Source organism: Pongo abelii, chromosome 21, assembly GCF_028885655.2.
Source record: "Pongo abelii isolate AG06213 chromosome 21, NHGRI_mPonAbe1-v2.0_pri, whole genome shotgun sequence".
NCBI classification, from domain to species: Eukaryota; Metazoa; Chordata; class Mammalia; order Primates; family Hominidae; genus Pongo; species Pongo abelii.
In genome coordinates, this window is record NC_072006.2 from 49,887,098 (window position 1) to 49,910,816 (window position 23,719).

The following is a 23,719-nucleotide window of genomic DNA, read 5'->3' on the forward strand; positions in this document are numbered from 1 at the left end:
ATTAACCCCATGAGGTTTGTATAAATCTGCTTAAATATTTGCTCCAGCAATTAACCAAACTGGTTCATACATGGGTCTAACTGGGAAGGCAGAATTGGGCACCTCTGCCCATGATTGAATGGGAATAACTGTTGGGACTGCTGAGGATTGCAATGAGGGAAATTAAGTCATAGGGAGGAAGTTAAAAAAAAATATGCAGAGCCCTCAGGTTGATGTAGCAGTTTATTTGACAAAAGATTCAGGCTAAAGAGGTCAAGGAAATAGTAGAAAGGTTACCAGCTAGAGCCAGTGGGTGTCCCAAGAAGGAAGTAGGCAGCACTCTTCTTAGACCAGGTGGTCATCCTTCAGCCCGCAGTAGTGATCAGCCAATAGAACCTAGGGGTTTAGCATTGATTTAAGGGGCTCTCTAGAAGAGAAAAGTTAGTCAAAAGTCAAGAATCCTGGGAGAAATCCATTTCTAAAATTAATAGCACCCTAGTCCCCAGATAAAAAAGGACAGCAATTCTTCTGTTAAATCAGAAGTTACCCACTTTTAAGCAATTTCCCCCAAGATGTTTGCCAACTGAACAGACAGATAGATACCAGGTCTCCTTGGGCCTGGCTGAGAGTAGAGGGCCCATGGAGAGGTCCAACTAAGGGGTTAGTAATTGGAACTTTGGATAAAGGAGGGATGTATGAACTGATGGGTGATGTGTTGAGGGAAGCAAAAGGAACTGAATAAGAGTGAAGAAAAAAGTAGAGGACCTCATGTCGGTGTCTTGGTTTATTTTGCAGTGAGGAGCAGCCTAGGTTTGGAGATAGGAGGACATTGTCTTTTGCTGCCTATTTATTTAACCAGGGTTTGGGTGGCTGCGGTCTTTTGAATAGTGGGTAAGGACCAGTGATGAAGCATGCCCAGGCCCTAGCCTTCCCACCCCAACCAACTCACTCATTGTCTAAGCAGATGTTTCCACAGTAGGTCCAGCAGCATGTATGATTTGGACGTACACAAGTCATTATTTTAGTACACCTTCTCTTACAGTACTTATATGGAGGCTGTACCCAGCACTGCTCGGTTTCTCTTATCATATCTAGAACTGAGATGGAAGAAGTTAGCAGGGTCCATCTATTCACAACTCAGACAAGAAACCCTTTTTAAGCTTAACAATCCCTTCTGAAACTTGAGCTCCAAGCCACAAAGTATTTCTCTGCCTTCCAAGAAAATCCCTTCCTCAAATTATAACCAGTGTCTTGTCACAAGACCATCCTTGCATGGCCTGTGTTCCTCCGTCTACATGTCCCTACAGCATTTCAGATTCTAAAGATAGGACCTGGGACACCCTGACCATATATGACAGCAACCACCACATTTATTCTCATGTAACCTTAGATTTCAGGGCCTGCAATATCCTCTAACTCCAATTTCCATAGCCAATTTGCAGAATGGGAAACTAAGCCAAGGGAGAATAGAAACTTATTTTTCTCCCCTTCTTTTTTTTTTTTTTTTTGATACAGAGTCTTGCCCTGTCACCCAGGCTGGAGTGCAATGGCACGATCTCGGCTCACTGCAACCTCCACTTCCCGGGTTCAAGTGATTCTCCTGCCTCAGCCTCCTGAGTAGCTGGGATTACAGGAGCACACCACCATGCCTGGCTAATTTTTTGTATCTTAATAGAGACGGGGTTTCACCATGTTGGTTGGGCAGTCTCGAACCCCTGACCTCGTGATCCGCCCACCTCAGCCTCCAAAAGTGCTGGGATTACAGGTGTTAGCCACCATGCCCAGCCATTTTTCTCCCCTTCTATTTGTTTCTCTGATGATGCCACCTAAGCAGTCAGTCTCTCCATAAATTTCGTTTATTTCCCTGGCCCACAACCCTCCTGCTCAGTGCCTTCGTTGTCCACATTTTCTTATCATATGAACCCAAACTTTGACCCACTAAGGAGCCTTTAATTTGTCTTTTCCATTTTTCATGTTCTAAAAGACTCTTCCCCTCCAACTAAATTAACGTGTTAAATATTACCCTTTTGGCATTCATCAAAGGCTCACCCAACTGAGGCACAAAGATTCTGAAAATATGGGCTTGGAGGGAAGCTCTGTGTTGGTTTTTCCTCTACTGGTCTGATATTGGAAAATATTATTTCCTGCTAGCTGATGGAATATAGACAAAAGATATGTTCCCTTTTCACATAGCTAGTGTTGCTTTCAGAGCTGAAAGAGAAAACTTAAAGGAATTGGGAACGTCTAACCTAATCTTGCTTGAATATCTCTACTTAAGGAGAGATCCTTTAAAGGCTGATTCTTGAAATGTAGACCCTGAATCAGCTACAACAGACATCCCAGGACTGGGCAGAGCACCCCATCCCTTTTCACACCACCCACAGGGATCTTTGGTGCAGAAGCTTCCCAGCACAGGCAGAAGTATCACAACTCCAGAGATGAACATGATGAGTAGAAGAATCCAGGGCTTCATGGTGCTCTCTGTGTGTGTTTGGGTTAAGTTCTGGCAGAACACAAGTCTTTTCCCAATGCTGCTAGAGGTAGAAAATGGATTGAGGAGAATAGGGTAAGCAACAGGGGGAAAGTGTGTATGACTATCATGTTATTCTTTCCCTTTCTAGTACCCAGTAGCATACCAACCAACTCCCAGGCTAGCCAGTGACTTCCCCAGGTTTCTTCTCATCTTATATTACATACCCCTTCCTTTGCAAAATTATTCCTTTTTAAAATGAATTGCTCCTTTCTGATTAAAAATAATAAATCCTCAGATTATACAATTTGTAAAATAAAAAATACAAAGAGGAAATAAATAAGCATTAGCAATTCCACCATCTAGAGACAATATATGTCTATACTTTTATGTTGTCATTATTTTTATGAAATTGGACACATCAAGTGTCCTGATATTTTATTTTAAAGCATATGAAACATGATGATGTAAAGAAGTTTTAGTGAAGATCCTAAGACAAAAGGCACTAAAGCAATCTAAGAGGGAATTACAGATAGATAACAGGACTTGAGAAAAGATGATGGCCAAGAACTGTTAGGAGACTCAAAACTTTAATGCACTAAGATGGTCCAAAGTTGGAGGAATTGTAGAGAAGATTTCGAAGGAGATTTTATTAGTAAAAAGCTTTGCTCATGAAAGCCGGAATGCTGCCTTCTAATTCCAAGTTGAGAGAAAAGGTTTTATGAATACGACTCATTGAGCTTGCTATGTGATCCCAGAAGTCTATGGGAACACAGTAGACTTGAATCATGACTGAAGACTTTAAAGGGTGACTTTAAATCTGGCCAAAGTGGCCTGTAGTAGCAGAGAAGAGGGCTGTAATTTGTGAAGTATCTGAACTATAAATGGCCAGACGACATTTCTTATCTCCAATGAACCCTTGAAATCTCCCACGAAAGAGTCAAGACCAGAAGCACAGAACCAGCTCATGACAGTATCTATTATACAAGAACTTTCCTACTACTCTTATTGGTCTGTCCTCCCTCTACTCCATAGGAGACAGAAACTTGCTTTAGTCCAGAGTGGGTGGAGGAATAGAATTACAAAGAGCCACAGCGGGGGTGGTGGGTGGCGGGGGAGAGAGATTCACCACATCTTGTTCCATAACTGGAGCTTCTGAGGGAGGGAGGAATCCATAGTTCTGAACAATTTGTGTAGTTGTGACTAATTTCATGGGCCTGCACATTTTACTTATTATATTGAGAAGATGTTTCATGACTGGAGAATCACATAAAATTTGTGGAGACCTACCTAAATTTTCCTGAAGAAGCAAGGAAATAAACTAACAATTCTGAATAAAATATACAGGGGAGGCAAAAATATGCTCACATCGTACAAGTCATGACAAGAATTCAGTCATACATATTATTATCATTTCCTCATATCATCAAGACCTGAATAGTTTCAATTTCTTCTTGTTATAAAAATGTCCTGATGAACCTCCTTATAGTTAAAGCTTTGGTACATATATTGTTATTTTTATAGCATGAGTTAATGGAGAAAGATTTCTAGGCAAAAGCCATTGTATTTCCCAGACTTCGGATAATTGCCGCCACATTTTTCTCACTAAGGGTTAGGTTACATTTCCACCTACTGGATATCAAATGCATGTCCCTCCACCCCTTGTTCTACTCTAGGCTATACAAAGGTAATTTTCATCACCACACTATTTGCTGATGGGTATTTTAAGAGGAAAGAACATGGGCCCCAGAGTCAGATAGGCTTGAATTAGAATCCCAACCCCCCCAACTCCTAGCTGTGGAGCCTGGGCCAGTCACATAATCCCCAGAGCCTGGTTTTCCCCATCCATATTACAGAAAAAAATATCAATACTCATCTCATAGGGTCACTGGGAAGATTAAATAATATGTATGAAACACTAAGCATAGGACCTGGAATATAGTATATACTTCATAAATGTTAACTGTCATCATTAAGCTCAGAATATCCTCCTCTGGATATTTGAAAACTATTTTCAATTACAATTTTTTTCTTTTTACTTTTTTTTTTTACACTTAACATTTTAATCTGTTTAGAATCTATGCCTCTGTGTGTGGAGGGAGATGTGGGGGAGTTCATTCACTCAATAAGTACTTATTAAGTGCCTAACTGTATTCCAAGTTCTGGATATTGGAATATAGTGGTGAACAAAACAGACAAAAAAATCCTCCCATTCATACAACTGGTATTCTAGTTAAACAAGATAAGGAAATGCATAGATGGTAATCAGTGGTAAGGAGAAAAATAAGGAAATGGAAGAAAATAAAATAGCCTGCAGCTGAGTGACAGCTGAGGGGTAAGGGAAACTGGAGTATGGGAACAGCAGAAAAATCTTAATAAAATGGAATAGATAGACATTTTCTTAACACTGTAAAAATGTAACTATTGCAATCCAAAAGCCAGCATTCCATGTTATAAAACTTAAAGTACTCCCATTAAAATTAGAAATAGGAAAAAAACTATGCACTATTAGGACTACTTTTTAACATTATTTCAAGTGTTTAAGCCACTATAATTAGAAAAGAGAAAAATTTGAACTATAAATAACAGAAGAGTGGAAGAGGAGCCTAATTACAATGGAAACTTCCCAGCCTTCTCCCATCTACCCCTCTCATTCTCTATCTATTGCTCTACCTTTCTAGAACCAAATAGGAAGGAAAATAAAAGTCAAAGAAAAGGATAAAATTCTGACATGAATTGCATGTAACAAGGCAGTGATTTTCCCTCTGCCTGAAAGTCTTTATATTAGTTCAGAAGTTTTCAATGAAGCAAAAGAGATTTATCTGCGATGTCCAGTGTGGTAGCCACTAGCCACATATGACTATTTAAACTCATTAAATTAAATCAAAATTCAGTTTCCAGTCATTTCAAGTATTCAATGGTCACATGTAGTTAGTGGCTATTGTCCCCAAAGTCTTTCTCTGATGCATCTCAATCCATTCATACATAGGACGATGAGAACAGTCTACATCAACCTTTGACTTCTTGTGTGTCCTATTTAACATTCCTCATTTCTCAGGCGTGGAGCCTTTCCATCATCACAGAAAGTTCTACTGAGCAATGCTGCTCTAGATGAATCCACCAAAATGACTCTGCTCAAAAGCAGGGGTAATACTAGAAAAATTTTAACGGTGCTGAATTTTTCAGAGGAGACTGTGAAAATGTATTCTCCTCTTAGCTTCTGTGAAATTTGGAAGGTGAAAAATACAAGTTTTAGGCACATGTCATTAGATGTATTGACTTTTAGACAAATCATTTTTAAGAGATTTGAGCAGAAGCAAAAGCAACAACATCTTAGCTTGGCAACTTCATCAAGTCATGCTTAGGTAAGCTGGCAGAGACACAGGTTCTTAATGCAGAAGCTTGGAGAGCAGGAATAAGCATCTAAGGGTAGAACCCCCCCGCCACACACAAATATCTGATCTGATCTACAATTTAAGGGCTTCTCTTCCTTCGTTTCTCTCCCTAATCTCCTGCTCTTGCTAGCTAGCAATGGCAAGATACTCATTCCTTGAGCCTGAGTCCTTGAGAACCTCAGTATTCTTCTGCCTATGTGAATATACCAGCACATGGCAAGACAGGTGAACCATGGAGATACTCTGTTATCTGCTTACAGCCGGGGATGTGAGGGATGAGGTAACTGGGTGAAAGTGGGCATGGATTGCAGTAGGCCTCTGGATTCCTGGTACCAGCCCTTTGCATAAAGAAGGAGGAATACTGATATACAGTGACAGGAACACCATAAATCCAAAGCATTGGGTTCCATGAGGCTGTTTCTTTGTATTCCAAAATACCACCCTAGACCCAAGTTTTCCAGAGCTTTGAAATCTGTTCATTCACACGGCCTCATTCTTACTCTAGTTTTCTTCATTTCTTACTTGCCCCTTGCCCCTTAAAGGTGTTCAGGAATCTGAGGATGCCTAGTCCCCTTTTTTGCACACCCCTAAGTGTACTAAATGATCCCAGACAAAAGAAACATCATTATGCCCAGGCTGGGTACTTCTCAACTTCTCATGTACAGAGTGCTGTGAATTCTTTGGTTATCCTGAGACAAACTGCAGGACAATTCAAAGAGCCCCCAGGATCAGAAAGACATAGAACTACTGCTCTCCACCATCTGGCTTTCCAGATAATGTTAAAGAGGAGAGTGTGCTGGATTTAGTGTCAGGAATGCTGAAATCTTGTTTAGTTTCTGTCCCTTTTACCTATGGAACCTCAGACAGCTCATGTCACCCCCTCTCAATTTTCTTATTTGAACAAAAGCGACAATAATCCCTACCTCACAGGAATAGTGACACCATCTGGGCTAGGAATTAATCCAAGCAAGCCACAAATAGAAGCTCATGTCTCAAGACCTTTATCCCCACCTACCTCTGGAGGTGTCTGAGTTGAGTGTCTGTAGTAACTGGCTGACAGCTCTTTTCCGGCCTCTTATTATGAAGTTGTTTGAAGTGAGGCTCGAACTGGGGGCAGAAGAGCAGAAAAACAATGTCCAAAGGCCAGAAACTTAATGGTGATTTTGGTTGTGACCGATTTTTAATTTCTACACAGAAAGTGCGTGTTGGCTGTATCACAGATTCTTTCCTTTGATATTCACCCGTCCAGACGTACTTGATTTTCTTAAGTACACGTGGGATCTTCTGATAAGCTGGGAAGAACATTGTGTGCCTAGATTGCAGCTCAGGCCACCCCCAGCAGACCCAAAGTACATGTCCCCAAAGTCTTTCTCAAATACATCTCAGTCCATTCATACAAAGAAAGTTGGGAACAGTCTACATTGACCTTTGACCTCTTGTCTGTCTATTTAACATTCCGTCTTTCTCAGTATTGATTCTCTCTTTTACCAATAAAATCATAACATCATCTCCCACCAAATGCCCTCTTTTATATAGCTAAAAAGAGACTGAATAGGAAGAATTTTAGAAAAAGTAGATGACCACCTAGCAAATGAAGGAAGTGACGTGACCAAATCCAGCACCAAGTTCTTGCTATGAGCTTGTTGGTTGAGGTGCAAAGGGATTTGTTCACCAAATGTCAGGGAAGGGCATTATATTGGGCACATAATACACATGATTTGGAGATCACTAGCTCATGAGAAAAGAGAACAGTCAAATGGGCAGGAGGCAGGGACTTCCAAGGGGTAAACCTTCTCTCAAAGCCTGTCTGCAGGAATATTATATACAGTGACAGGAGATGTCAATATAAAATTCTTCCTAGGATACAGGCATACCTCGGAGATATTTCAGGTTCAGTTTCAGGTTACCATAATAAAGATAATATTGCAATAAAGTGAGCCACGTGCCCTTTTTGGCTTCCCAGTGCATATGAAAAGTATGTTTTCCTGAAGTCTTTTATTTATATATTTATTTAAACTAGAAAATGAAATATTTAATAGTTGAAAGTTGTTTCTCTGAAAAAGCTAGTAAAATTTGCAAATTCCTGATACAATATCTGTATATGTTTTAGTATACAACTGTACCTCTTTCATATTCTAAACAGTTTCTAATAGTTTTCTTATGATGAATTTCATTATTACTTATTAAAATATTAAGGTATGTTTACACTATGCTCTAGTCTGTCAAGTGTTCAATAGCATTATGCATAAAAAATACTGTGCATACCATAATTTTAAAATACTTTACTACTAAAAATTGCTAATGATTATCTGAGCCTTCAACAAGTCATCATCTTTTTGCTGGTGGAGGGTCTTCCCTCAATGTTGATGGTTGTTGACTGATCAGGGTGGTGGCTGCTGAGGGTTGGGGTGGCTGTGGCAATTTATTAAAATAAGACAACAATGATGTTTGCCACACCAATTGATTGATCCTTTCAAGAAAGATTTCTCCATAGCATGCAATGCTGTTTGATAGCATTTTACACACAATAGAACTTCTTTCAAAATTTCAGTCAATCCTCTCAAACTGTGCTGCTGGTTTATCTAAGTTTATGCAATATTCTGAATCCTTTGTCATCATTCCAACAACGTTCACAGCATCTTCACCAGGAGCAGATTCCATTCAAAGAAACCACTTTCTTTGCTCATCTGTAAGAAGCAACTCCTCATCCACTCAAGTTTTCTCATGAGATTGCAGCAAGTCGGTCACATTTCAGGCTGCACTTCTAATTCTCATTGTTGCTATTTTCATCACATTTGCAGTGACTTCCTCCACTGAAGTCTTGAAACCCTCAAAGTCATTTATAAGGATTGGAATCAAATTCTTCCAGACTGCTGTTAGTACTGCCATGTTGACCTCCTTCCATGAATCATGGTATCTAGAATAGTGAATCTTTTCCAGGAATTTTTTAATTTACTTTGCCCAGATCCATCAGGGAAATTACTATCTATGGTAGCTATAGCCTTACAAGATGTATGTTTTAAATAATTTTGACTTGAAAGTAAAAATTATCCCTTGGTCCATGGGCTGAAGAATGAATGTTGTTAGCAGGCATGAAAACATTAATCTCTTCATATAGCTCCATCAGAGCTCTTGAGTGACCAAAATCTTTTTTTCTGAGCAGTAGGCCTCCACAGTGGGCTTAAAATATTCAGTATACCATGCTGTCACGCAGGCTTTGCTGTTTCATTTATAGAGCAGAGAAAGAGCAGAGTTAGCATAGTTTGTAAGGGCTCTAAGATTTTTGAAATGATAAATGAGCTTTGGCTCATTATTACTTTAAGTCACCAGCTGCACTGGCCCCTAGCAAGAAAGTCAGTCTGTCTTTTGAAGTTTTGAAGCCAGGCATGGACTTCTATCTATGAAAGTTCTAGATGGCATCTTCTTCCAATATAAGGCTGTTGTGTCTTCATTGAAAATCTGATGTCTATTGTAGCCACCTTCATCAATTACAGTTGACCCTTGAACAAAATGGGAGTTGGGGTACTGAACTCCTGCACAGTTGAAAATCTATGTATAGGCCAGGTGCAGTGGCTCATGCCTGTAATCCCAGCACTTTGGGAGGCCAAAGCGGGCAGATCACAAGGTCAGAAGTTCGAGACCAGCCTGGCCAATATGGTGAAACCCCATCTCTACTAAAAATACAAAAATTAGCCTGGCATGGTGGTAGGCACCTGTAGTCCCAGCTATTCAGAAGGCTGAGGCAGGAGAGTCACTTGAACCCAGGAGGCGGAGGTTGTAGTGAGCACAGATTGTGCCACTGCACTCTAGCCTGGGTGACAGAGTGAGACTCCATCTCAAAAAAAAATAAAAAAAGAAAATCCATGTATAACTTTTGACTCCTCAAAAACCTAACTACTAACAGCCCACTGGTTTATTTTTAATTTTAGAGACAGGGTCTTGCTATGTTCCCTAGGCTTGTCTCAAACTCCCCGCTCCAAGCTATCCTCCTTCTTCATCCTCCCGAGTAGCTAGGACTACAGACACACACCAGCATGCCTGAAATGTTCTTTTTATTGAGATGGGGTCTTGCTATGTTGCCCAGGCTAGTCTCAAACTACTGGCTCAAGCAGTCTTCCCCTACTCAACCTCCTGAGTAGCTGAAAGTATAGGTGTGCACCATCATGCCTGACCAATAGCCTACTGTTGACCAGAAGCCTTACTAATAACATAAACATTTGATTAACACATATTTTGTATGCTATATGTATTTTGTATACTATTTACTCTTACAAGAAAGTAAGCTAGAGAAAAAATGTTATTAAGAAAATCATAAGGAAGAAAAAACATATTTAGTATTTATTAAATGGAAGTGGATCATCATAAAGGTCCTTGAGGATGTATAATGAACCCGCACAGTTCAAATCTGTGTTGTTAAAGGGCCAACAGTATCTTAGGTAGATCTTCCGGATAACTTGCTATGTAGCTTCTCCATCAGCACTTGCTGCTTCACATTGCCCTTTTGTGTTTTAGAGAGGGCTTCCTTCCTTAACCCTCTGAACCAACCTCTGCTAGCTTCAAACTTTTCTGCTGCAGCTTCCTCACCTCTCTCAGCCTTCATAAAATTGAAGAGTTGGGGTCTTTCTCTGGACGAGGTTTTGGCTTAAGGGAATGTTGTGGCTGGTTTGATCTTCTGTCCAGATCACTAAAACCTTCTCCATATCAGCAATAGAGCTGTTTTGCTTCTTATCGTTTCTGTGTTCACAGAGTAGCACTTTTAATTTCCATCAATAACTTTTCCTTTGCATTCACAACTTGGCTGTTTGGTACAAGAGGCCTAGCTTTCAGCCTATCTCAGCTGTTAACATGCCTTCCTCACTAAGATTAATTATTTTTCTAGTTTTTTATTTAAAGTGAGAAATGTGGGACTCTTCCTTTCACTTGAACATTTAGATTCTGTTGCGGGGTTATTAATTGGCCTAATTTCAATATTGTTGTGTCTCAGGGAATAAAGAGGCTGAGAAGAGGGAGCAAGACTGGCAAATGACCAGTCAGCGGAGCAGTCAGAGCACACACACATTTATTGTTCGCCATGTCCTATGGGCACAGCTGGTGGCACTCCAAAGCAATTACAATAGTAACAACAAAAATCATTGATCACAGATCACCTTACAGATATAATGATAAGAATAATAATAAAGTTTTAAACATTTTGAGAATTACTAAAATGTGACACAAAGACATAAGTGAGCACATGCTGTTGGAAAAATGGTGCCAAAAGACTTGCTCAATCCAGGGTTGCTGCAGACCTTCAATTTGTAAAACTTGCAACATCCATAAAGCAAAAATTAATTAATAAAGCAAAGTGTAATAAAATGAGGTATGCCTGTGTGTTGAGTGCACTGAGGGGCAGGAAGTATATGTCTGGACTCCAGGGACTTGGCTGAGGAAGGTGGACCAGTACAGAGACAAAGAGCTTTGGAACCAAGGTAAAAAGGTGTGAGAACAAACTGAAGGAAATTTTGACAGGGACTGAAAATGGTGCCAAACCTAGAGTGACTGAATTATGGATTTCTAAGACATTTATTTATATGGCAGGAAAATGATGCATGATGATGCATGCATTCCATGCATGACGATCATAGTCTTTTGCTCTGTGTGGCCCAGATGCTGGAGATCCTTGATGGTCTATCTGAGGAGCACAGTCACTAATGAGTAGCTGAGGAGTGCCAAGGACTCCTGCCACTCATGATTCTGGATCAAGCTATGCAGAATTTAGGACAATCTGTACACTCTTCTATTTTAGTTGAGAATTTCCCAGTGCAGTATCTGAAATACTGTATCCAATAATTCTGTATCCAGCAAAACTATCCTTTCCTAATGAAGGTAAAATAAAGACATTCCCAGAAAAACAAAGACTGAGAGAATTTGTTGCTACCAGGTCTGCCTTTCAAGAAATACTAGAGAAAAGCTTTAAAGCTAAAAAGAAAAGACATCAGGTAGTAATGAGATCTACATTAAGAAACAAAGAGGACAGATAAAAGTAATTATGTGGGTAAATATAAAATCTGATATTAATAATTTTTAACAGATTGGAATGACAACTGTATAAAACAATGATTATAATCATTCAATTGTATTGTTAGGCTTAAAACATAAAGATGTAACATACACGAAAAATAGCACAGCCGGGCGCGGTGGCTCATGCCCATAATCCCAGCACTTTGGGAGGCTGAAGCAGGTGGATTACCGGAGGTCAGGAGTTCGAGAACAGCCTGACCAACATGGTGAAACCTCGTCTCTACTAAAAATACAAAAAATTAGCCGGCCGTGGTGGTGAGTGCCTGTAATCCCAGCTACTCAGGAGGCTGAGGCAGGAGAATTACTTGAACCCAGGAGGCAGAGGTTGCAGTGAGTCGAGATCGTGCCATTGCACTATAGCCCGGGTCACAGAGCGAGATTCTGTCTCAACAAAAAAGAAAAGGAAAGAAAAATATCACAAAAGAGAGAGGAAGACAGGCATGTAAGTATAGTTATGATCATCCAGTTTAAATACTTCGTAAGTATTTTTAAGTATGAGAGCCATGGATTATTAAGTAGTGTTATTTGTTTTTCAGACATATGGGATTTGTTTTTGGCATTGATTTTCTATTTTCCTGCATTTTCAAAAGAAAATATTGTATGGCATTAATCATTTGGAATTTTTTAGGCTTTCTTTGTAATCTAAGTCATTGTAACTAAGTACCCAAACCTGCTCAACTGGGCCGGGTGCGGTGGCTCATACCAGCACTTTTGGAGGCAGAGGCGGGTGGATCGCTTGAGGCCAGGAGTTCAAGACCAGCCTGGCCAACATGGAGAAACCCTGTCTCCACTAAAATTACAAAAATTAGTTGGGTGCGGTGGCGCACACCTGTAATCCCAGCTATTCGGGAGGCTGAAGCATGAGAATCACTTCAATCCAGGAGGCAGAGTTTGCAGTGAGCCAAGATAGCACCACTGCACTCCAGCCTGGGTGACAGAGTGATACTCTGTCTCAAACAGAAAAACCTGCTCAATCTACAACTTTGTATAGATAATTTATTTTCATTTATTGAGGCCATTTTGCGTGCGTGTGTGTGTACACATATATACAATTGTTAAGGTTTCTTGATCTGTTTTTCTTTACCAGTATAAAATATTTTTGTCTAAATTGTGTCATGTCCTCTATGTTGAATGTTAATTATATTATATGATATTTAAATTATTATATCATCTTTCTTTTTAATTCATATTTGGTGGGGCATCCTTTTTTATTCCTTTATTTTAAATTACTTGTTTACTTTTGGGAAACCACACATTGTTAAATCATTTAAAAATTTTAATCTGAGAGTCTCTGTCTTTTAATAAATGTCTCTAACCCATTTACCTTTAATAAATATTCTTATAGAAAACAATCTTATGTTAGGGCCTATCTCTGGCATCTTATTTCATATTTTTAATTTATCACGCTTTTTAAATATTTGTTTTTATTTCTCTCTTCAGACATCTATTGGATGAATGAAATATCTTCTACTATTTTAAAAGCCATTATTGTATTCTGATCCCTTAGAGGATTTTTTATTTAAGCCCACATTACTTTTCCATGTAGTCTTAAAGATTTCCAAAACTTCTAAGGTTTCCTAAAATAAGACAGCTCTTTCAGTATGCTAACTGTTCCCTTTAGTTTACCTTCTGACCTTGTTGATATTTTCTAGACAGTTTTTAGTTCATGATTATAATAGATATTGGTGTTTTATTCTCTTATTCTTTCTATCTCTTCCTTCCACTTTCTTCTTAATCCCTAAATTTTTAGACAACACCAAACTTTATGAATTGACGTCTCACTGTGCAAAATTGTTGACGTGGCAGGCCTGCAGTTGCTATCTTTAAAACTCCTTCTTACAAGGTTGGCTCTTGGTTGGCATCCATAAGCCTGAATTTTGAGAAAGTTCCCATTGTTCTCAGGACAAACAAGTATGGCTCACTGTGCCTCAACCGTTTGTACAAACAACTTGGTTTATGGTAGACATCTGCTTTTATTTTGGGAGTCTGGAATTTTGGTACACACTAGGCAGAAGCTGCTATATGACCAGCCCCCAATAGAAACCTTGGACACTGTGTTTGTCTCTCATGAGCTCCCCTGGTAGACAACACTTCACACATGTTGTCACAACTGATAGATGGGGGAATTCAGCCTGCCCTGTGTGACTCCACTGGTCACTGGGAGAAGACACTTGGAAGCATGCACCTGATTTCCTCTGGACTTTGCCCCTTGCACCTTTTCCCTTTGTTGACTTTGCTTTGTAGCCTTTCACTGTAATAAATCATAGCTGCAAGAAGAACTACGTGCTGAGTCCTGTGAGTCCTCCTAGTAAAGCACTGAACCTGGGGATAGCCTTGGGAACCCCCAGCATATTCACTCATATTGCCCATATACTTTTGTATAGTGGTTCTAGATTTATTTTCCTAGTGGAGCACATCCTTCAAGCAGGCTTTCAAAAAGGGTCTTTGTGTGGTAAGCATTCTGATGTTTTGTATGTCTTAGAACAATTTTATTGTACCCTCATAGTTCAGGTTGTAAATTTTCACTTGAAAAGTTTTTACCTTAAACATCTTGCAAATGCTACTCTATTGATTTCTTGTCCTATTGTCACTATTTAAAAGTCTAATCTCAGTCTGATTATTCTTCTTCTTTGGGTGATCTAATCTTTCTCTATAGAATATTTTAAAATTTATTTGTATTTGATGTTCCTACATTTTATAATGTGGCTAGATATGCAAGTTTTCTTTCTCTATTCTTTTATGATCATTTCCAATCTGAGATCTTTAATAGTTCTTTCATTTGGGGCAACTTCAATGCATTGTTTCATTAAATATTTTTTAACCTGCTAAATCTTTTTCTTTTAGAACTACTATTTGGATGTTTACACTTATACCTCTCACTTCCACATACCTTAATCTTCCTTTTTATTTTGAAACAATCTTAAAGTAGCAGAAAAGCTGAAAGTACAGTAAAAATAACTTTTCTTTTCCCTGAAACATTTGAGAGTCAGTTGCTTACTGGTGCCCAATCACCCCCAATGCTGTCATGTACATTTTCTATAAAGAAAGACAAGTTCTTCTACATAAACACAACATAGCCATCAAAATCCGGAAATAAATGATGCCAATATCTACTCTAATCTATTTATATATATTAATTATGTCTATTTTATGCATGATTTTAATTAATTCTGTATTATTTGCTATCAGTCATTCAATGTGAGTGCAGAAACATTTCATGTAAATGTGATGTTCACTGCTAGGTTTGATTTGAAGGCCAAAAGGAAGCATAGGTTTGTTACTCTCATTCCATTAACCAGCTCAACTTGAAGGGGGAGGTGATGCAAACCTACACAGATTTGTATAGTCAAACCTAAAACAGTTTAGGTTAAGTTAAGCTAAGTGTGCATGTTTGAGAAATGGCTCAGGAGTGAGGGGGAAACTAATGGATGGGACCAGCTGACAATCTAGCTATGAAGATCTGGGTAAAACACCCAGAGAGAAATTCAGAGGAGCCCAAGCTGACACATTTCATTATAATGGTCATACAGTTATTCACCAAGGAAAACAAAATTAGGCCAGGAAAATAGCAAACAGATGGAAGCTTCAAGGATTTGGGGATTGTTACAAAGATCCCAAAATTAATCTGGATTTTCTTGCATCTTTATTTCAGATGGCACATCAAGCAACTCCTCTTATTCTTTTGTTTGTGCAGAAAAATCAGATCTGTGGTGTAGGTTTTGGATGTTTTTAGGCCAGGCGTGGTGGCTCATGCCTGTAATCCTAACACTTTGGGAGGCCGAGGCAGGTGGACCACCTGAGGTTAGGAGTTCGGGACCAGCCTGGCCAACATGGTAAAAACCCGTCTCTATTAAAAATACAAAAGTTAGCCAGGTGTGGTGGCGGGCACCTGTAATCCCAGCTACTCAGGAGGTTGAGGCAGGAGAATCACTTTAACTCGGGGGGCAGAGGTTGCAGTGAGCCGAGATCATGCCACTTCACTCCAGCCTGGGCAACAAGAGCAAAACTCCATCTCAAAAAAAAAAAAAAATTTTTTTAAATTGACAAGTAGTAATTTTACATATTTATGTCATACATAGTGATGTTTCAATATGTATAATGTATAGTGATTAGATCAGGGTAATTAGCATACCCGTCATCTCAAACATTTATCATTTCTTTGTGTTGGGAACATTCAATATCTTCCTTCTAGCTATTTGAAATTATATATTATTCTTACGTATGCTCATCCTACAGTGCTATAGAACACTAGAACTTATTCCTCCTGTCTAGCTATGACGTTGTATCCTTTAACAAATCTCTCCCACTGGGCGCAGTGGATCACGCCTGTTATCCCAGCACATTGGGAGGCTGAGGCAGGCGGATCACAAGGTCAGGAGTTCAAGACCAGCCTGGCCAGCATGATGAAACACCCATCTCTACTAAAAATACAAAAATTAGCCGGGCATGGTGGCACGTGCCTGTAGTCCCAGCTACTCGGGAGGCTGAGGCAGGAGAATGGCTTGAACCTAGGAGGCGGAAGTTGCAGTGAGTCGAGATCATCCCACTGCACTCCAGCCTAGGTGACAGAGCGAGACTCTGTCTCAAAAAACAAAAAAACTCTCCCTATCTTCCCCTTCCCACTATGCTTCCTAGCTTCTAGTACCTGCTGTTCTACTTTTTACTTCCATGAGATCAACTTTTCTCCAGATATGAGTGAGAATATGTGTTGTTTAATTTTCTGTTCCTGGCTATTTCACAGAATATAATGTCCTCCAGTTTCAGCCATGGTGCCATGAACAACAGGATTTTATTCTTTTTTATGGCTGAATAGGATAGTGTTGTGTATATGTATCGTATTTTCTTTCTCCATTCCTCGGTTGTTAGACACCTGGGTTGAGTCTATATCTTGGCTATTGTGAATAGTGCTGCAATAAACATGGGGGTACTTATGTTGATATGCTGATTTCCTTTCCTTTGGATAAATACCTAGTAGTGGGATTTCTGGGTCATATGGTAGTGGAGTTCTATGTGTAGGCTTTTCAGAAATTGCAATACCATTCTCCATAGTGACTGTACTAATTTATATTCCCACCAACAGTGTATAACAGTTCCCCTTTCTCCACAAGGTCAACAGCACTTGTTATTTTTTGTCATTTTGTTATTATTGTAGCGATCCTGACTGGAGTGAGATGATACCTCATTATAGTTTTAACTTGAATTTCCCCGATGATTAGTGATGTTGAGAGAAAAATGAAGTCATTTTTTTCATATATTTGTTGGTCATTTGTATGTCGTCTTTTGTGAATTGTCTGTTCAGATCATTTGCCCATTTTTTAAATTTGATTGTTTGTGTTTTTGCTGTTGAGATGTTTGAGTTTCTTGTATATTCTGGATATTAATCCCCTGTCAAATGAATAGTGTATTAGTCTGTTCTCAGATTGCTATGAAGATACTACCTGAGACTGGGTAATTTATAAACAAAAGAGGTTTAATTTACTCACAGTTCCACATGGCTGGGGAGGCCTCAGGAAACTTAAAATCATGTCAGAAGGTGAAGGGAAGCAAGGCACGTCCTACATGGTGGTAGGAGAGAGAGCTCATGTGGGGGAAACTGCACCTTGTAAACAATCAGATCTCGTGACAACTCCCTTGCTATCATAAGAACAGCATGGGGGAAACTGCCCTTATGATCCAATCACCTCCTATCAGGTCCCTCACTCCACACATGGGGATTAGAATTCAAGATGAGATTTGGGTGGAGACACAGCCAAACCATATCAAATACTTTGAAAATATTTTCTCTCATTCTGTAGATTGTCTTTTCAATGTGTTGTTTCCTTTGCTGTGCAGCAGCTTTTTAGTTTGATATAATCCAATTTACCTATTTTTGCTTTTGTTGCCCATAGTTGTGAGATCTTATATTAAAAATCTTTTTGTAAGATCATGAAAATGTCCTGAAGTATTTCCCCTATGTTTTCTTCTAGTAGTTTTACAGTTTCAGGTTTTACCTTTAGATCTTTAATCCATTTTTAGCTGATTTTTGTATAGGGTGAGAGGTGAAGGTCTAATTTCATTATTCTGCATATGGATATCCAGTTTTCCTAGCACCATTTACTGAAGAGACTATCCTTTCCCCAGTGAATGTTCTTGGCATCTTTGTCAAAAATAAGTTGGCTATAGATGCATGGATTTATTTCTAGGTTCTCTATTCTTTTTTTTTTTTTTTTTTTTTTTTTTTTGAGACAGAGTCTTGCTCTTGTTGCCCAGCTGGAGTGTAGTGGCACAATCTTGGCTCACTGCAACCTCTGCCTCCCAGGTTCAAGTGATTCTCCTGCCTCAGCCTCCCGAGTAGAGTAGAGACTACAGGCATGCACCACCATGTTCATTTAATTTTTGTACTTTTAGTAGAGATGGGGTTTTGCTATGTTGGCCAGGCTGATCTCGAACACCTGACCTCATGTGATCCACCTGCCTCGGTCTCCCAAAATGCTGGGATTACAGGCATGAGCCACTGCACCTGGCCCTCTCTATTCTATTCTATTAGTCTACATGTCTGTTTTTATGCCAGTGCTATGCTATTTTGGTTACTAGAGCTTGGTAGTATATTTGGAAGTCTTGAAACCTGTTCCCTCCAGCTTTGTTCTTTTTGTTAAGGATTGCTTTGGCTATTCTAGGATGTTTGTGGTTCCATACATATTTTAGGATTTATTTTATATTACTGTGAAGAATGTCACTGGTATTTTAATAGGGATTGCATTGACTCTGTCGATGGTTTAGGGTAGTATGGTAATTTTAAAAACATTAATTCTTTCCATCTATGAACATGGGAAGTTTTTCCATTTGTTTGTATCCTCTTCAATTTCTTTTATCAGTGTTTTGTAGTTTTCAATGGAGAAGTCTTTTATGTCCTTGGTTAAATTTATTCCTAGGTATTTATTTGTAGCTGTTATAAATGGGATTGCCCTCTTGGTCTCTTTTTTTAACTAGTTCATTGTGCATAGAAACACCACTGACTTGTATGTTTATTTTGTATCCTGTAACTTTACTGAATTTGTTTATGAGTTCTACAAGTTTCTTGGTAGAGTCTAAGTTTTTCTCTACATAAGAGATTGTCTGCAAACAGGGTAAATGTGACTTCCTCTTTTCCAATTTTGATGTCCTTTATTGTTTTCTCTTTCATGATTGATCTAACTAGGACTTCCAGTACTACGTTGAATAAGAGTGGGTAAAGTGAGCAGCATGCTCATGGAGGGGCATGGAGGCTCCCTAGCCTTTCCCCTATATCTTGTTTTAGTTCTTAGAGGAAAAGTTTTCAGCTTTTCACCGTTAAGTATGTTGTTAGCTGTGGGTTTGTCATATATGATCTTTATTATGTGGAGGTGCTTTCCTTTCATACATAATTTATTGGAAGTTTTTATCATAAAGTAGTGTTGAATTTTATCAAATGCTTTTTCTGTATCTACTGAGATTACCATATGGTTTTGTCCCTGATTCTGTTGATGTGAAGTATCACATTTATTGATTTGTGTACATTGAGCCATTCTTGCATTCGTATGATAAATCCCACTTGATCATGCTACATTATCTTTTTGATGTGTTGTTGAATTGGGTTTGTTAGTATTTTGTTGAGGACTTTTGCACCTATTTTCATCAGGAATATTGGCCTGTGGGTTTCTTTATGCTGTCTTGTTATTGTCTGGTTTTGGTATTAAGGTTATGCGGGCCTCATAAAAGTGAGCTAAGAAGAATTCCTGCTGCATCAATTTTTTGGAATAGTTTGAGAAGAATTGGTATTAATTTACATTTAAATGGTCATAGAATTTGGTGGTAAAGCCATATGGTTCTGGACTTTTGTTTTGGGGGAGACTTTTTATTACTGATTCAATCTCCTTACTTGTTATTCGTCTGTTCAGGTTCTTCTGTTTCTTTTTGGTTCAGTGTTGGTAGGTTGTATGTGTTCAAGAATTTATCCATTTCCTCTAGGTTTTTGAATTATAAAGGATATCACAAAGGATACAGAGGAAGAGGTGCATAAGGTGAGATATGGGGAAAGGCTAGAGAGCTTCCATGCCCTCCATGAGCATGCTGCTCTCCAACAACCTCTAAGTGTTCAGTGGTAGCCACCTGGAAGCTCTGACTTATACATTTTAATTTGAAATTTCTGTTCAGTTTTGAGTAATTGTCTTTTTTTTAGACTAATTTCTAATTATTTCCATTATAGTCTGAAACTATGTCCTTTGTGATATAATTCTTTAAAATTTTGTTCAGACTTTTTTTATAGCCTAATATATAGTCATTTTTTGTACATGTTTTATTTGTGCTTGAGAAAAATGTATTCCTCTAGTTTTTCTATGCAGACTTCTGTATATTTTAATTAAGTCAAGCTTATTAATCATAATGTTCAAATTGCCCATCTCTTTACTAAATTTACTACTCTATCAATAATTTGAACGTATAAAGTATAGACCTTCTATATACCCATAAATCCTTCCCCTTATAAATTTTTCAGTACTTGGGCCTGCCACAATGTTGACTAGACTGCTTTAGCAGAAAGCCTCCATCACATAATGACTGAAATACAATATACTTTTTATTTCTTGCTCAAATAATAATTCAAGATGAGTGTTCTAAAACAATGGGTATCCTTTTTTCATGTGATAAAAGAAGTCAAGGACCCAGGCTCCTTTCATCTTTTGGCTTCACTAGGCTCTAGAACCTTGTTGTCATCTATACTGAGCTGGTGGAAAAGAAAAAGGTGTGAAAGAGACTTGCCATCTTCTTAGGGTCTTGACCTAGTAGTGACAAGTCTGTCAGCCAAAATATTTACATTGTGGCACTGGCTGCAAGGTGCTTGGGTAAGGAAAATGCAGCTTCTATTTGAGATGATGATTCTCCTCTATATAACCCCTCTTTGCTAGGATAATTATGACAGTATCCAGTCTCTAAATTGTCCATTTATGGGTGGAGAAAAAGAAAAACTAGGAAAGAGAGAGCCTTTGGGAAGAGTCAAATACCACTCTGTAAACTACACGTACAAATATCAGAATTTTTGAATTATAAAGGATATCGCAAAGGATACAGAGGAAGGTGCATAAGGTGAGATATGGGGGAAAGGCTAGAGAGCTTCCTTTGAATGTAAATTACAACTGTGGACTGAAGGAGACTGCATTAGGAGTTCAGAATGTCAGAATGAGGTTCAAATCTTTAGAAGATTATCATCGTCAGAGGAAGAGGGTGATCTTCCCAGCTTGCATGCCTATTGGGAGTCCAGTGACCCTAGGTTGTCCCCTCTTTCTCCTGTTAGGGAAGAAGAAACATCTTCACTTCTGAGAGTTCATTTCCTTCATGATATTCAAGGTCAGTGACCACCTCCTCCTGGACAGCCTGCCAAGCCTTTGACTGATAGGTCTCTCCCCTATCTGAGCTCTAAGATATTTACTATGTTTCTCCATTAGCCCTTCTGTCCCATGCCCTACAATAGTCTCTCTTTCTGTGTGTATATATGTGTTTAAATTTGTATATGTATATGTGTGTATGTGTTTATATACATTTATATATGAAACAGCTACTTTTTCACTCAGGAATTCTAGCTCTCTTAGTCTAAAGAAATCAAAGATTTATAAATAAAAATGCTCAATATGACATTCTCTAGATTATTAGTAATTAGTACAATACAAATACTTGATTATTAGCATTTAAGTGAGAGCTGTGCAATTATGAAAATCCACATTTTGAGAAATACCTACATGATTAAATAAGGGTGGCAAAAATAGGTAACAAAAGTTGTTTATATTAAAAGGATTGTTTATATTAAATATGGAGAGAAACTAAAAGATAATGCAATGAAACATCAGTTAATTCTAAGCAACTCTTTTTAAAAATATATTTTTTCTTTTCTTTTTTCCATAAAACATTTTGTAATTAGAAAGCAGAAATAAATGATATCTTTCATTCTATTGGCAAGAACACAAGACTGGTTATGTGAGAGGAGGAGGCGTCATTCCTGTGGAAACCCTACCCCACATGAAGAAGGACAAGGCCTGGGGCAAGCAAAAGGAGGAAGCAAGGACTCTCTTGCTCTGCCCCGACTTGGCCAGTGGAGGCAGCGAGGAGCTAAAGACCAGTCCTTCTTTCCTTCCTTCACTCTCCATAGGCAGCTCTGCAGGGAAGTCTGTGACAACCTGGACAGACTTAGGGCTCACGATCTGGTCAGAGTCATGGCACCCCAGACTCTGCTGCCTGTCCTGGTTCTCTGTGTGCTGCTGCTGCAGGCCCAGGGAGGATACCATGACAAGAAGAGGATGCAGAGTAGGTGATGGGCTGCTGGATGGGTGAGGGGGAATTGGGTAGGGGGAATGGAGGGCCTGTGTCCAGTCTGAGTAGGACCTAGGAGTTGGAAACTCTCTGCATATCCAGCTCTGATCACAATGTTGTGTAGACTCTGGACTGTCCCAAACCATGGCCCTCCAGCCCCTTAGCTGGCCCTGGGAATAGTAATGGGAATGAAGAAGAAACCTGCATATTTTGCTGTTCCTTCTCAATACTTAGAGAGAAATGGCACATCCCATAGTGAAAGGTGCACCAGGGCTGAGAATCCAGTGGGAAAGCAAGACAATTATTATTTGATTTATGCACATTTGTGAGGAGTAAAGATTCAGAAGTGGTTATGACGGTAGGTGTAGCTGTAGAATGGGTATAAGTGTAGGGAAATAGGACATAAGCAAAAGTTGGGGTACACAGAGCCAAGTTAAGGTTATCGTCAAAGGGACAAGGAGAGTGGTGGTGGAAAGGGAACTAAAGAAGGGGCAGGAAGACTAGAGACAGTGACAGCAGAAGAGAGGGAGAGACAAGAGGCAAGTTGATCCTCATCTCTGAATTCTACTATTCGGAGACTAGGAGAGAGTTTGAAAGATGTCTCATGCTTCTTTGAGCTCTCAGGATCAGACTGTAGATTCTATGGTGGTGACTTCACCAAGGCCATGACTAGTAAGGGAGATGGAGTTCTGATTGCTGGTGTATGGAGAAGGTCCAGGAAGCCCAGACATTGCGGTCTAATGGGGCAAGGTGTACAGTAGAGAGACAGGATTTAAAATATGACCAATCACTAGGATTTGGTGATGGGCAGGAAGGTAGTTCTATGAAGAGGGAATCCAGGAGTATCATGACTGAGACCTGGGTTCAAGGGTTTGGAGGAGGCTTCAGCTTGAGAAAAATGTTCTCTAGGGAGCTGCATTTATTTACTGTTCTATTCTCCTTGTCAGAAACACAGCTATCCCCAGAAATCAAAGTCTGCCAGCAGCAGCCTAAACCATATCTATGCAAACACTTATGTGAATCTCACCGAGACTGTCAAGCAAATAACATATGCTGTTCTACCTACTGTGGGAATGTTTGCATGAGCATCCTGTGAGTGGGAGAGTGGGCTGAGATGTGCATCCTGCTTCCCAACTCCTCTATCCAAGACTGTGCCCACATCCGAAGCACAAGGACCTCAAGTCACCAGCATAAGAACAGCAACAGGAATGCCGCCCTCTCTACTGTCTGAACCCCTTGTCCCTGTCAAATAAACCAGAACAAATGCCCAGGGATCGTACCTCTTTCGCTGCCACTGCACGTGATCATTGAGAGCCCACTATGGCCCCCAAAGATGCCCCACTCGTCTTGTGTCCTGGTGTTCGATTTCTCTCCCTGGCTATGCTTCTCTACCCTCCGTCTCTCTCTTTGGCCCATGTATCCCTGCCAGCCCTCAGGAGACCCAGCCCCTTGCTGTTTTGCTCACTGAACCAGTACTCCCAGGGGGAGGAACTGGTCATGTGCAGCATCTCCCAATGCT

At 39.5% G+C, this 23,719-nt stretch overlaps 2 protein-coding genes across 3 annotated transcripts; one reads left to right on the top strand and one right to left on the bottom strand.

Annotated features, from left to right (window-relative positions):
- Window positions 1-204: 204 nt before the first annotated feature.
- Window positions 205-23,562, bottom strand: WFDC9 (WAP four-disulfide core domain 9). The gene is made up of 5 exons (XM_002830357.5): window positions 23,481-23,562; window positions 6,860-6,951; window positions 2,362-2,510; window positions 929-1,076; window positions 205-406 (listed from the first exon to the last, which is right to left on the bottom strand). The coding sequence occupies exons 3-5, from the start codon at window positions 2,450-2,452 to the stop codon at window positions 376-378; spliced, it is 270 nt and encodes an 89-aa protein (XP_002830403.1). The 5' UTR covers window positions 2,453-2,510; window positions 6,860-6,951; window positions 23,481-23,562; the 3' UTR covers window positions 205-375.
- WFDC10A (WAP four-disulfide core domain 10A) lies at window positions 22,029-23,474 on the top strand. Of its 2 annotated transcripts, none has more exons than XM_024239024.2 (2): window positions 22,029-22,194; window positions 23,148-23,474. In XM_024239024.2, exons 1-2 carry the CDS (start codon window positions 22,104-22,106, stop codon window positions 23,294-23,296), a joined length of 240 nt encoding a protein of 79 aa, XP_024094792.1. In that variant the 5' UTR covers window positions 22,029-22,103; the 3' UTR covers window positions 23,297-23,474. The 2 variants fall into 2 exon arrangements, with proteins under 2 accessions (XP_024094792.1, XP_024094793.1); XM_024239025.1 differs by having other exon boundaries at window positions 22,104-22,194; window positions 23,166-23,296.
- Window positions 23,563-23,719: the final 157 nt, after the last annotated feature.

What these genes read in the sequence shown, in the direction of transcription:
- WFDC9 (XM_002830357.5), bottom strand. Translation starts at nt 2,452, where the DNA reads ATGAAGCCCTGGATTCTTCTACTCATCATGTTCATCTCTGGAGTTGTG. An exon ending in CTTCTGCACCAAAGATCCCT is followed by an intron (nt 1,077 to 2,361) that starts GTGGGTGGTGTG and finishes CTTCCATCTCAG; the next exon opens with TTCTAGATATGATAAGAGAA. An exon ending in AACATCTGCTTAGACAATGA is followed by an intron (nt 407 to 928) that starts GTGAGTTGGTTG and finishes TTTCTCTTCTAG; the next exon opens with AGAGCCCCTTAAATCAATGC.
- WFDC10A (XM_024239024.2), top strand. Translation starts at nt 22,104, where the DNA reads ATGGCACCCCAGACTCTGCTGCCTGTCCTGGTTCTCTGTGTGCTGCTG. An exon ending in TGACAAGAAGAGGATGCAGA is followed by an intron (nt 22,195 to 23,147) that starts GTAGGTGATGGG and finishes TCTCCTTGTCAG; the next exon opens with AAACACAGCTATCCCCAGAA.